General features: G+C 43.2%; 1 protein-coding gene across 6 annotated transcripts in view; it reads left to right on the top strand.

The window, feature by feature from the left end:
• LOC310863498 (semaphorin-3F-like) overlaps positions 1-15,732 on the top strand; it is a 135,755-nt gene that overhangs the window by 77,053 nt on the left and 42,970 nt on the right. For all 6 annotated transcript variants that reach the window (XM_083771892.1, XM_083771891.1, XM_083771890.1 and 3 more), the window contains exons 3-4: positions 7,853-8,013; positions 11,148-11,210. In XM_083771892.1, coding sequence (XP_083628018.1) covers positions 7,853-8,013; positions 11,148-11,210 — 224 coding nt within the window. The remainder of the gene's footprint in view (positions 1-7,852; positions 8,014-11,147; positions 11,211-15,732) is intronic.

Genomic DNA, 15,732 nt, shown 5'->3' with positions numbered 1-15,732 from the left:
CAGATGTGATTGAATGTCTTCAGTAGATCAGATGTGATTTAATGTCTTCAGTAGATCAGATGTGATTTAATGTCTTCAGTAGATCAGATGTGATTTAATGTCTTCAGTAGATCAGATGTGATTGAATGTCTTCAGTAGATCAGATGTGATTGAATGTCTTCAGTAGATCAGATGTGATTTAATGTCTTCAGTAGATCAGATGTGATTTAATGTCTTCAGTAGATCAGATGTGATTGAATGTCTTCAGTAGATCAGATGTGATTTAATGTCTTCAGTAGATCAGATGTGATTGAATGTCTTCAGTAGATCAGATGTGATTTAATGTCTTCAGTAGATCAGATGTGATTGAATGGCTTCAGTAGATCAGATGTGATTTAATGTCTTCAGTAGATCAGATGTGATTGAATGTCTTCAGTAGATCAGATGTGATTTAATGTCTTCAGTAGATCAGATGTGATTGAATGTCTTCAGTAGATCAGATGTGATTGAATGTCTTCAGTAGATCAGATGTGATTTAATGTCTTCAGTAGATCAGATGTGATTGAATGTCTTCAGTAGATCAGATGTGATTGAATGTCTTCAGTAGATCAGATGTGATTTAATGTCTTCAGTAGATCAGATGTGATTTAATGTCTTCAGTAGATCAGATGTGATTGAATGTCTTCAGTAGATCAGATGTGATTGAATGTCTTCAGTAGATCAGATGTGAAAGCTGATCTTATCAACCAATTCCCAGACTGAGTTCAGGACGCTCCTGACCTATTGGCTTTTGCCTGCAATGAAGTTGCTTTGAGGCAGTCGTGTCATTTCACTCAGGATTAGCTGAGATCTGACCCATACTGATCAGAATGCTCTGCTATCGATCAAATGATCCTCGGTTATTGATCAAGTGATCCTGAGTGATAGAGAAGAAGAGCTGTGACACGTTGTTGGACAGGTTGTTAAGCCATTCTGACCGGGCACCCATTTTGGTGTCGGCATCATGTCGTGCTTTAGCTATTGAAAAATAGCAGATCGACAAGCTCATATCGCGCCACCGAGTGGCGCGATACGAGCTTGTAGGTCTGCTATTTTTGAAAAAAATCGAAGAACGACTGACATTTTTTTAATCTGATCTCAGGTCAGAATGGGTTAATCAGACCAGCGTGTGTCCAGTGGAAACCTCGTATGAATCTGATCTCAGGTCAGAATGGGTTAAAGTGATTTACTCTGAAAGTATCCGTAAGGGAGTTAAATTAACACTATGGATTTAACTGTGTACTGACCTGACTGATGTTTCTAGGAGTGAGTGATTTATTTCCATTCGTTTGTCTAGCCAACTAGTCTCTCTGTATTTGCGCTGCTTGCCCAACTACCTGTCTCTCTGTATCTCTGATAACCTTGAAGGTATATTGTGACCTACAGTAAGTCCTGATATAAGGTTATTCCTCTCAGATTGCAGCTAGTTGTGACTAGTACTAGTGCTCTCCTAAATGTGGGATGTGAGGAGCTCCAGGCGTAGTGTCTGGTCGCTGAGGGGGACCCTAGGGAACCCTGCTGGTGGTCTGTGCATGGGGGGGGGGGCTCAGAGCCTCAGACTAGACCCCTGGGTGTTTACCAACGAAGGCAGAGGGAGGTTCGAGGTTCCTGTGCACAGCGAAAACCTTTGTGACACTGTTGTTATGTTACTGTGTGTCTGTGTGCTGTTTGTGTGAGAGTATGTATTTAAGATACCCAGTGCGGATGTGATTCGTCATCGGGCTGCCATCGATGCCTGCACCTGTGTCCTTGGTCTCTAGTTACTGAACTGCTCGATGCAATCAATCTCTCTCTCTCTCTCCACCCCACCCCTCTCTTTCTGCTGGTCCCTATGGACATTTCTGAAGCGTGTGTGTTGGGATATGCCTGATGAGAGGTAAATATACATACTGTGATGATGACCACCCATGTTTGCTATATTAACTTCACAACACCACACCGTGGCAGTAGCACTTAGTTCACAGCTCCAGAAGGAGCTCAACACACCAACAGCTGAGGAGCCTTTCACTTGGGGATTCGTGTGCTTTACAGCACAGCACAGCACGGCACGGTACGGTACAGTACAGTACGGTACAGTACTTCTGCGGTTAAGAACATTTACTGTAGATTCTCCCACATTTCCAACTGTGTAAACAGACTATCTGTTTACATTTGGACAGATGTCGGGGAAAGCTGTTGTATGGACTCCTGTTCATCCAGGAGTCGGTTTCCAAACTTTCTCCCATAGATGCAATGGACCTTACCATCAGCGGGGCGGGGGGGGGGGGGGGAGGGGGGGTAGGGGTTGTCTAGTGGCAACAGCGGGATAGATTGTCCGAACCTGACAGAGTGTAAAATGAACAGGGCTCTCCTCTGTGTCATCGGGGACACAGGGTCAACTTTGACCTCCCCCTTCCAAGCTTTGGGTGAAGACTTACCTTAGACAGATGGAGAGAGACCCATCAGGTCCAACGCTGGATGCAAGCGACCATGAAGAAATGTTCATATTATACCACTTTTCAATCTCGATTCACAGGTTTGACAGGGACATTGCTGGCCACATACACTGTACATTCGCTATTGGGAACTTTCATATTCGTATTGTATTAATATTGCACATGTATGCACAAATTGTGCACACACACGCACACACACGCACACACACACACACACACACACACACACACACACACACACACACACACACATAAACGTGAGTGATCTGCCATTAAGGGGCCGCATGTGTGAGCCATTTGAGACCAATTTTAATTCCAAATTGTTTAAACGGCGAAATGGAAGCCATACAGCGGCGAGCGGAGCCTCGCGGACACCGTGGGGGGTTGGCGTGGAGAGATGTGAGCGAGCCCTGGAGAAGGAACCGCTCTGCACAGCGTCAACTCTGCTGTCACGAGGATGTGGGGTTTAAAAAAGGATTCACAGGAGCAGCAAAAGCATCTTCAAAAACAATCATCTGCTAGAGCTCCACCGCAGCTTGTTATGCTTATTCTATACGGTTATATACTGCTGTTATGTGCCGAAAATAGCTGATGTACATTTACATGCTTGGAGATCTGAAACACCTGCATAAATAGCATAAATCAGGCTATACTGTAGATAACCTAGCAGTGGTGGAAAAAGTACTCAATTGTTTTACTTAAGTAAAAGTACCAATACTGCAATTTAGAACTACTCCTTTACAAGTAAGAGTACGGAATTGAAAATGTACTTGAGTAAAAGTGCAAAAGTATCGGCATCAAAATGTACTTAAAGTACTAAAAGTAAAAGTACTCATATTGCAGAATGTCCCACTTCACAAGTTCAAAATGTGTACAAAGTCTATTGAAAATAGCCGATCTACAAGCTCACAATGCGTCGCGTTGCGACGCATTGTGAGCTTGTAGATCGGCTATTTTCAAATGGCCAAAATGTATTGGGTTGAAGTGGTTAATGTATGTTTTCTAATCAAAATTAAAATCGCCAAAGTAACTAAAGTTTTCAAATAATTGTAGTGGAGTAAAAGTACAAATGTTGGCTCTGAGATGTAGTGGAGTAGAAGTAAAAGTACTGGAAATTGGAAATACTCAAGTAAAGCACAAATACCTCAAAATTGTACTTAAGTACAGTACTTAAGTAAAAGTACCTAGTTACTTTCCACCACTGTATGGGGGTCAGCAATAAAGCAGCCAAAAGGGAAGGCGATTTGCTGGAGGCAGTGGACGGTTCCCGAGATACACACACACACACACACTCACACTCACACTCACACTCACACACACACACACATCGTTGCTGTCAGTTAAAAAAACTGTCCTTTTTTAATTATTATTACTAGGGCGGTGCCCGTGGGGAAAGGCCTACTTGGAACGATGCAAGTTGAAAATGCATTCCCCCCCACTCAGTTATTATGTCTGTGTCCCTTTTATGCCCATATTTGGAGTTCTTTATCAGGCATGCCCATGCAGTATGTGGGAGTCTACGCAGATGTCAGAACAGGCCAGTTCCATATATGGAGATCAGGGCAAATTTGGGCCCTGTCTAGGGCCATTCTGAACGGGAACCCATTTTGGTGTCAAAATCATGTCATGCTTTAGCTATTGAAAAATAGCAGATCTACAAGCTCATATCGCGCCACCGAGTGGCGCGCTATGAGCTTGTAGGTCTGCTATTTTTGAAAAATCAAATGGCGACTGACATAGAAGACATTTTTTTAGAATCTGATCTCAGGTCAGAATGAAAACTGTCAGGATGTAGAAGACATTTTTAGAATCTGATCTCAGGTCAGAATGGGCTATAGGGCCCGGCCAGGGGCCCTGTCCAGAGCCTCTAGAGCGGTGCCCGTTGGGCACTGTCCTGGAACGATGCAAGTTGGAAATGCATGTAAACGCAAAAACGCATTTATTATGTGTCCCAGGCATGCCCAAATATGGAGCCTATGCAGATGTCCGAATGATGTCAGAACAGGCCAGCTCCATATATGGACCCCATGGGCAGACCCGGGCAGAGGCCTTTTCAGGGCGGTGCTGGACAACCGTGTGACTGGGGTCTGACTGCCTCGACTTTGAAATCGTGGAGGCGAACGGTTATGGAGTTATGTGGATTGTACACATACGTACAGTACAGACAGAGACTTGGTTCATTTAGAGATGGATGGATAGATAGTAGGGCATTAATTTACAACAAAACGTTGATATATGGAGATACAGGGTTTCTGCCTGACGGCTCACACACGGAGATGTGCGGAATTTATAGATGAGGTTAACGAGGGGAGGGGGGGGAGGCGCTGAGGAGGGGGGCGGCCAGACAGTGGGGTCCCAAACATTAACCGATATGTGCCCCCCCCCCCCCCCCCCCCCACCGGTAATGGAATAGAACAGAAGACGTGTAAGCTGACTCCAGCTCTCATGCTGTAGGGCCACCTGTAGAGATCACAGCACAGATGGAGGGTCAGAACAGGCCACAATTAAATGGCCATTTTAACCCATTCTGAACGCGCACCCATTTTGGTGTCAGCATCATGTTATGCTTTAGCTATTTAAAAATAGCAGATCTACAAGCTCGTATCGCGCCACTCGGTGGCGCGATACAAGCTTGTAGGTCTGCTATTTTTGAAAAATCGAAGAGCGACTGACATTTCTAGAATCTGATCTCAGGTCAGAATGGGTTAATCAGACCAGTGTGTGTCCGGCGGAAACCTCGTATGAATCTGATCTCAGGTCAGAATGGGTTCATCAGGACCAGCGTGTGTCCGGCGGAAACCTCGTATGAATCTGATCTCAGGTCAGAATGGGTTAAAGTCTTCTGTTTTCTCCTCTCATACAGCAGCATGTACAGTAGAGTAATTTACCGCTTGTCTGTAACCCTTCACCAAACAATGTGGAACACATCTGCACTGTATAAGATCCTCGTAAAATGTGGGTTACTAAGTTACTAAGTGCATTTACTCAAGTACTGTACTCGGAGTAAGTGTAATTCTGTGTTACTTTGACTTTACCTGAGTATTTACCCTTAGATAGCATTTCTGTTGGATTATATAGCATTTGATACAGACTTATAGCATGTTATGTAGACAGCACTGTAATTGTATTGTATGTAGTCATAGCACGCCATAGTACACATATATAGCATAGTAGTAAAGATGTATAGTTTATATGTATAGTGTATGTATAGTTTCACTATATAAATATTCCACTGTTACTTTCTTAGCTTACGCATGTTTCATGATAAATGCTTTTTATGTGATGTATTCCCATGCTTTGTTCTTGCTTAAATGTAAGTCGCTCTGGATTAAGAGCGTCTGCTAAATGCCTGAATTGTAAATTGTAAATTGTATTTACTTTGATCAACTCTTTATACTTTGTACTCGTCTACATCTCGGAGGCGAATATTGTACTTTTTAATCCACTACAATTGTTTGACGAGTTAATTAGTTACCAGTTACTTTGCAGATTTAGATTATTATTACAAAACATGCATCAACTAACTAGCTCTATTTTAATACTCCAGCTGTTCAAAAATAGCAGATCTACAAGCTGACAACGCATCTATTTTTCTGTTGGTATTTAAGTATATTTTATGCCAATACCTTTCCTAGTCAAGTACAAGTTTGAATAGAGGAGTTCTACATTTAACTGAACATGTCTACACTTTGGTATCGAGTAAAGAATCTGAGTACCTCTTCCATCACTGGTAAAGATGGACCCTTAACCCATTCTGACCTGAGATCAGATTCATACGAGGTTTCCGCCGGACACACACTGGTCTGATGAACCCATTCTGACCTGAAATCAGATTCTAAAAATGTCAGTCGCTCTTCGATTTTTCAAAAATAGCAGACCTACAAGCTCGTATCGCGCCACTCGGTGGCGCGATATGAGCTTGTAGATCTGCTATTTTTAAATAGCTAAAGCATAACATGATGCCGACACCAAAATGGGTGCCCGGCCAGAATGGGTTAAGGGTACAGTTGGGTCCATTTCCTTGAGTGTACAGTACCACACACATACATACAGTACATGTATTGAGCAAATGTTGCCAGTCTGCTTTAATTAAACCAGTCCTAGCCAGGTCTTTGCCAGTCCACAAGCCCCATAATAGCAGGCCGTGATGGTTGAAATGACTTACAAAATAAACTGGCATCTAAGTGACAGACAGCTACTGTAAATTCAGTTAGGAGAATCTGAGGAACAGATTTGGAACATGGTTTTTACAAGCGGTTTGCATAACGTGTGTGTGTGTGTGTGTGTGTGTGTGTGTGTGTGTGTGTGTGTGTGTGTGTGTGTGTGTGTGTGTGTGTGTGTGTGTGTGTGTGTGTGTGTGTGTGTGTGTGTGTGTGTGTGTGTGTGTGTGTGTGTGTGTTTGGCAGTAAAGAGTAAATGGAGAGAACATGATTGTCAGAAATAAGAAGAAATGCATTTTCATGCTTTTGGCACAAACAGAGTGGCCTAAACATCCAGTGCCAAAAGTGAGCTGCCTACGAAAATCTCCTGTTGCCATGTCTGTGTCTGTGGTCTGTTTCTGTCTGTGTCTGTGGTCTGTTTCTGTCTGTGTCTGTGGTCTGTTTCTCCATTTGTTTTGTGTGTTCTTTAGTTCCATGGCTAAAGATTCAAAACAATGCTCTCTAGAGCTTAACGGTCTGGACGGTCATTATGTGACTGTAATTATACAGCCTATAATGTGTCCCGATTTGTAACCACCCGATTTGTAACCGATTTGTAACCACAGCCTGGCATTCCCCAATTTGGGGCATGTCGTAGACTCGTAATAGCCTAACAAAATACTATTTTAATTATAGCCCAAAATCTCTCAAAATTTGCCGACCCAAGAGCTCAAAATGTGATTAAATACAATTGGATTGTGTTTATTTTATTGTTTATTTTCATTCAAAGGTATGGTTTTGTTTTGTTTTTGTTTATTTTCTTTTGCTTACAAAATGTTCACAAATGGAATATAACATTGTTTCAGTTAGTATATTGACAAAATCAGTCAAAACACCTGTAATCGCTGCAGGTCTAGCGCTCCTTCAAAATTGGAATCGGCATCGGATCCAAGAATTTGACACTATTCTGGTTTTAACCCATTCTGAACGGGAACCCATGTTTGTGTTAGCATCATGTCATGCTTTAGCTATTGAAAAATAGCAGATCTACAAGCTCATAGCGCGCCACCGAGTGGCGCGCTACGAGCTTGTAGGTCTGCTATTTTTTCAAGAATCGAACAACGACTGACATTTTTTAGAATCTGATCTCAGGTCAGAATGGGTTATAATCAGACCAGTGTGTGTCCAGTGGGAAACCTTCGTATGAAGCTGATCTCAGGTCAGAATGAATCTTCCCCTCTCTTCTTGTGTCTTTCCCAGAGCTGAGGTCCACTGGAACTGCCCACCATTTCTCCTTCCTGCTCAACTCCACGGACTACCGCATCCTCCGCATGGACGAGGACCACGACCGCATGTACGTGGGCAGCAAGGACTACATCCTGTCTCTGGATCTGCACGACATCAACAAGGAGCCTCTCATCGTAAGAGAGACAGACACACATGACCCCAGAACTGAGAGAGACAGACACACATGACCCCAGAACCGAGAGAGACAGACACACTGAGAGAGACAGACACACTGAGAGAGACAGACACACATGACCCCAGAACTGAGAGAGACAGACACACTAAGAGAGACAGACACACTGAGAGAGACAGACACACTAAGAGAGACAGACACACTAAGAGAGACAGACACACTGAGAGAGACAGACACACTAAGAGAGACAGACACACTGAGAGAGACAGACACACTAAGAGAGACAGACACACTAAGAGAGACAGACACACTGAGAGAGACAGACACACTGAGAGAGACAGACACACTAAGAGAGACAGACACACTGAGAGAGACAGACACACTGAGAGAGACAGACACACATGACCCCAGAACTGAGAGAGACAGACACACTAAGAGAGACAGACACACTGAGAGAGACAGACACACTAAGAGAGACAGACACACTAAGAGAGACAGACACACTGAGAGAGACAGACACACTAAGAGAGACAGACACACTGAGAGAGACAGACACACTAAGAGAGACAGACACACTAAGAGAGACAGACACACTGAGAGAGACAGACACACTGAGAGAGACAGACACACTAAGAGAGACAGACACACTGAGAGAGACAGACACACTGAGAGAGACAGACACACTGAGAGAGACAGACACACTAAGAGAGACAGACACACTGAGAGAGACAGACACACTAAGAGAGACAGACACACTGAGAGAGACAGACACACTGAGAGAGACAGACACACTAAGAGAGACAGACACACTGAGAGAGACAGACACACTAAGAGAGACAGACACACTGAGAGAGACAGACACACTAAGAGAGACAGACACACTAAGAGAGACAGACACACTGAGAGAGACAGACACACTAAGAGAGACAGACACACTGAGAGAGACAGACACACTAAGAGAGACAGACACACTAAGAGAGACAGACACACTAAGAGAGACAGACACACTGAGAGAGACAGACACACTAAGAGAGACAGACACACATGACCCCAGAACTGAGAGAGACAGACACACTAAGAGAGACAGACACACTAAGAGAGACAGACACACTAAGAGAGACAGACACACTAAGAGAGACAGACACACTAAGAGAGACAGACACACTAAGAGAGACAGACACACTAAGAGAGACAGACACACTGAGAGAGACAGACACACTAAGAGAGACAGACACACTAAGAGAGACAGACACACTGAGAGAGACAGACACACTGAGAGAGACAGACACACTGAGAGAGACAGACACACTAAGAGAGACAGACACACATGACCCCAGAACTGAGAGAGACAGACACACTGAGAGAGACAGACACACATGACCCCAGAACTGAGGAACTAGGCCTGTCAAAAAACATCGATTCGAGTTAGAATCGCGATTCTAATGCCGTCCGATTCAGAATCGATTCTCATTTTCCAAAAATCGCATGCAATGCATTATTGCCTGGGTTTCTGCATAGTGCATTTACTACCAGCTAAGCTAAGCCTGCCAATTGTATTTATTTTACACCTGTTTTAATACTAATGTATTGTTCTGGTATTGAGTGAGAAGAGATTTTGTAACTTTTGTACTGGTTCAAATTTGTGCAAGCTAAATAATATAATGTTCTTACTCTTGGATTTAACCTTTGTGTGTTTAAATCATTCAGTTGATAAAACCTTTACAATTATACAAGCTTTTTACTAAATGTACTCTGCTTTCATGCCAGAAGACTGGAGTAGATCATGCTAAAATTCTATTTAATTGTTTTTAATAAAAATAAAAAACTGCTTTAGATTCGGAAAAAATCTTTTTTGAATCGAGAATCGAAAAAATCGAAAAGATCGTTTTTGAATCGAATCGTCACCCCAAGAATCTGAATCGAATTGAATCGAATCGAATCGAATCGTGGGACACCTAAAGATTCACAGCCCTATGAGGGACGTGAGGTTGTTCTGTGTTTATAGATCTAACCCTGTCTCCTCTCAGATCCACTGTGTTTATAGATCTAACCCTGTCTCCTCTCAGATCCACTGTGTTTATAGATCTAACCCTGTCTCTGTCCTCTCAGATCCACTGTGTTTATAGATCTAACCCTGTCTCCTCTCAGATCCACTGTGTTTATAGATCTAACCCTGTCTCCTCTCAGATCCACTGTGTTTATATATCTAACCCTGTCTCCTCTCAGATCCACTGTGTTTATAGATCTAACCCTGTCTCCTCTCAGATCCACTGTGTTTATAGATCTAACCCTGTCTCCTCTCAGATCCACTGTGTTTATAGATCTAACCCTGTCTCTGTCCTCTCAGATCCACTGTGTTTATAGATCTAACCCTGTCTCCTCTCAGATCCACTGTGTTTATAGATCTAACCCTGTCTCCTCTCAGATCCACTGTGTTTATAGATCTAACCCTGTCTCCTCTCAGATCCACTGTGTTTATAGATCTAACCCTGTCTCTGTCCTCTCAGATCCACTGTGTTTATAGATCTAACCCTGTCTCCCCTCAGATCCACTGTGTTTATAGATCTAACCCTGTCTCCTCTCAGATCCACTGTGTTTATAGATCTAACCCTGTCTCCTCTCAGATCCACTGTGTTTATAGATCTAACCCTGTCTCTGTCCTCTCAGATCCACTGTGTTTATAGATCTAACCCTGTCTCCTCTCAGATCCACTGTGTTTATAGATCTAACCCTGTCTCCTCTCAGATACACTGTGTTTATAGATCTAACCCTGTCTCCTCTCAGATCCACTGTGTTTATAGATCTAACCCTGTCTCCTCTCAGATCCACTGTGTTTATAGATCTAACCCTGTCTCCTCTCAGATCCACTGTGTTTATAGATCTAACCCTGTCTCCTCTCAGATCCACTGTGTTTATAGATCTAACCCTGTCTCCTCTCAGATCCACTGTGTTTATAGATCTAACCCTGTCTCCTCTCAGATACACTGTGTTTATAGATCTAACCCTGTCTCCTCTCAGATCCACTGTGTTTATAGATCTAACCCTGTCTCCTCTCAGATCCACTGTGTTTATAGATCTAACCCTGTCTCCTCTCAGATACACTGTGTTTATAGATCTAACCCTGTCTCCTCTCAGATCCACTGGCCCGTGCCCCCGCAGAGGAAGACGGAGTGTGTCTTGTCGGGGAAGGACACGAATGTAAGTAAAGTTCAGTACGCTCATATCACATTATCAAATAAGTACATTTGTGTTAGTTTGTTCTTCTTTCCAAACAGTCCTTTGTGTTTGTTTGTTCTTCTTTCCAAACAGTCCTTTGTGTTAGTTTGTTCTTCTTTCCAAACAGTCCTTTGTGTTCGTTTGTTCTTCTTTTCAAACAGTCCTTTGTGTTCGTTTGTTCTTCTTTCCAAACAGTCCTTTGTGTTCGTTTGTTCTTCTTTTCAAACAGTCCTTTGTGTTCGTTTGTTCTTCTTTTCAAACAGTCCTTTGTGTTTGTTTGTTCTTCTTTCCAAACAGTCCTTTGTGTTCGTTTGTTCTTCTTTTCAAACAGTCCTTTGTGTTTGTTTGTTCTTCTTTTCAAACAGTCCTTCTTTGGACTATAAAGGCAAAGTAAGACTAAACACTGATGGTCGCTAATTAGAGAAAGGCACAGTATGATTGACCCGCAGCGGGCCTGCACTTGATTTGGTTTGCAATTAACGCCATGCAGTAAAAACGTAGCATTTGATCACTACAGTGTTTAATCACGTAGCATTTGATCACTACAGTGTTTAATCACGTAGCATTTGATCACTACAGTGTTTAATCACGTAGCATTTGATCAGACTACAGTGTTTAATCACGTAGCATTTGATCAGACTACAGTGTTTAATCACGTAGCATTTGATCACTACAGTGTTTAATCACGTAGCATTTGATCAGACTACAGTGTTTAATCACGTAGCATTTGATCAGACTACAGTGTTTAATCACGTAGCATTTGATCACTACAGTGTTTAATCACGTAGCATTTGATCACTACAGTGTTTAATCACGTAGCATTTGATCACTACAGTGTTTAATCACGTAACATTTGATCACTACAGTGTTTAATCACATAGCATTTGATCACTACAGTGTTTAATCACGTAGCATTTGATCAGACTACAGTGTTTAATCACGTAGCATTTGATCAGACTACAGTGTTTAATCACGTAGCATTTGATCACTACAGTGTTTAATCACGTAGCATTTGATCAGACTACAGTGTTTAATAACATAGCATTTGATCAGACTACAGTGTTTAATCACGTAGCATTTGATCACTACAGTGTTTAATCACGTAGCATTTGATCAGACTACAGTGTTTAATCACGTAGCATTTGATCAGACTACAGTGTTTAATCACGTAGCATTTGATCACTACAGTGTTTAATCACGTAGCATTTGATCAGACTACAGTGTTTAATAACATAGCATTTGATCAGACTACAGTGTTTAATCACGTAGCATTTGATCACTACAGTGTTTAATCACGTAACATTTGATCAGACTACAGTGTTTAATCACGTAGCATTTGATCAGACTACAGTGTTTAATCACGTAGCATTTGATCACTACAGTGTTTAATCACGTAGCATTTGATCAGACTACAGTGTTTAATCACGTAGCATTTGATCACTACAGTGTTTAATCACGTAACATTTGATCAGACTACAGTGTTTAATCACGTAGCATTTGATCACTACAGTGTTTAATCACGTAGCATTTGATCAGACTACAGTGTTTAATCACGTAGCATTTGATCAGACTACAGTGTTTAATCACGTAGCATTTGATCAGACTACAGTGTTTAATCACGTAGCATTTGATCAGACTACAGTGTTTAATCACGTAGCATTTGATCAGACTACAGTGTTTAATCACGTAGCATTTGATCAGACTACAGTGTTTAATCACGTAACATTTGATCAGACTACAGTGTTTAATCACGTAGCATTTGATCACTACAGTGTTTAATCACGTAGCATTTGATCAGACTACAGTGTTTAATCACGTAGCATTTGATCAGACTACAGTGTTTAATCACGTAGCATTTGATCAGACTACAGTGTTTAATCACGTAGCATTTGATCACTACAGTGTTTAATCACGTAGCATTTGATCAGACTACAGTGTTTAATCACGTAACATTTGATCACTACAGTGTTTAATCACGTAACATTTGATCACTACAGTGTTTAATCACGTAGCATTTGATCACTACAGTGTTTAATCACGTAACATTTGATCAGACTACAGTGTTTAATCACGTAGCATTTGATCACTACAGTGTTTAATCACGTAGCATTTGATCACTACAGTGTTTAATCACATATAGCATTTGATCACTACAGTGTTTAATCACGTAACATTTGATCAGACTACAGTGTTTAATCACGTAGCATTTGATCACTACAGTGTTTAATCACGTAGCATTTGATCAGACTACAGTGTTTAATCACGTAGCATTTGATCACTACAGTGTTTAATCACGTAGCATTTGATCAGACTACAGTGTTTAATCACGTAGCATTTGATCAGACTACAGTGTTTAATCACGTAGCATTTGATCACTACAGTGTTTAATCACGTAGCATTTGATCAGACTACAGTGTTTAATCACGTAGCATTTGATCAGACTACAGTGTTTAATCACGTAGCATTTGATCACTACAGTGTTTAATCACGTAACATTTGATCAGACTACAGTGTTTTCAGAGAATCTTTGGAATTTCATGTATGAATGTGATGAGGAGGCCTTTAAAGTGTCCTCCAATGCGTGATGAGTCTTTATTTACCATAGCTGCGTTCTTGATTGCTGATTGCATACAGCTGCCGCCAATTCAACTCTATAGCGGGAATGTGGAAGCTGTGACACTGGAGCGCTGAGTGCAAGGCCAGTGTGTTATCGCATAAACACATGAACCTTTTATCCCTGTTCTGGGAAGGTCATAATAAATAATACTACGAAAACATCCAGTGATCTTGTAGAGACTGGCAAAGAGATTTGATGTTAAAAGGAAAAAGGGCCATGTACAGTACGTAGAGTATACTTTTGGGATACTGTAGGACTCACAGTAAGGGGTTAACCTGGCCAACAGATCAGACAGATCTCTGAATCGGCTACATTCTTAATCCATTTATCAGAGAATAAACAAATTCACACAATAATCACTTTGACCAATTACAGCTACAGGCTAGAGCTCTGAACAACGACTAGGCAAATTGGTTAATACAATTTGCACGCGCGCACGCACACACACACACACACACACACACACACACACACACACACACACACACACACACACACATCCACATGGCTTCCTCCCCACAGTGGGTACCAAGGAGGTGGGGTTTGTGGGTGGGCATCCACACTGAGCTCCAGGGAGTGATGATAATAACTCTGTTCCCCTGATGGTGCCCACAGAGCAGGGTGTTATCCTGATGGTGCCCACAGAGCAGGGTGTTATCCTGATGGTCCCCACAGAGCAGGGTGTTATCCTGATGGTGCCCACAGAGCAGGGTGTTATCCTGATGGTGTCCACAGAGCAGGGTGTTATCCTGATGGTGTCTACAGAGCAGGGTGTTATCCTGATGGTGCCCACAGAGCAGGGTGTTATCCTGATGGTGCCCACAGAGCAGGGTGTTATCCTGATGGTGTCCACAGAGCAGGGTGTTATCCTGATGGTGCCCACAGAGCAGGGTGTTATCCTGATGGTGCCCACAGAGCAGGGTGTTATCCTGATGGTGCCCACAGAGCAGGGTGTTATCCTGATGGTGCCCACAGAGCAGGGTGTTATCCTGATGGTGCCCACAGAGCAGGGTGTTATCCTGATGGTGCCCACAGAGCAGGGTGTTATCCTGATGGTGCCCACAGAGCAGGGTGTTATCCTGATGGTGCCCACAGAGCAGGGTGTTATCCTGATGGTGCCCACAGAGCAGGGTGTTATCCTGATGGTGTCCACAGAGCAGGGTGTTATCCTGATGGTGCCCACAGAGCAGGGTGTTATCCTGATGGTGCCCACAGAGCAGGGTGTTATCCTGATGGTGTCCACAGAGCAGGGTGTTATCCTGATGGTCCCCACAGAGCAGGGTGTTATCCTGATGGTGCCCACAGAGCAGGGTGTTATCCTGATGGTGTCCACAGAGCAGGGTGTTATCCTGATGGTGCCCACAGAGCAGGGTGTTATCCTGCTGGTGCCCACAGAGCAGGGTGTTATCCTGATGGTGCCCACAGAGCAGGGTGTTATCCTGATGGTGCCCACAGAGCAGGGTGTTCCCCTGATGGTGCCCACAGAGCAGGGTGTTATCCTGATGGTGCCCACAGAGCAGGGCGTTATCCTGATGGTGCCCACAGAGCAGGGTGTTATCCTGATGGTGCCCACAGAGCAGGGTGTTATCCTGATGGTGCCCACAGAGCAGGGTGTTATCCTGATGGTGCCCACAGAGCAGGGTGTTATCCTGATGGTGCCCACAGAGCAGGGTGTTATCCTGATGGTGCCCACAGAGCAGGGTGTTATCCTGATGGTGCCCACAGAGCAGGGTGTTATCCTGATGGTGCCCACAGAGCAGGGTGTTATCCTGATGGTGCCCACAGAGCAGGGTGTTATCCTGATGGTGCCCACAGAGCAGGGTGTTATCCTGATGGTGCCCACAGAGCAGGGTGTTATCCTGATGGTGCCCACAGAGCAGGGTGTTA

This window comes from Protomyctophum parallelum, assembly GCF_964188405.1.
Source record: "Protomyctophum parallelum genome assembly, chromosome: 8".
Classification (NCBI taxonomy): domain Eukaryota; kingdom Metazoa; phylum Chordata; class Actinopteri; order Myctophiformes; family Myctophidae; genus Protomyctophum; species Protomyctophum parallelum.
Note: the sequence above shows the minus strand (reverse complement) of the source record. Positions and strands in the feature narration are given on the sequence as shown.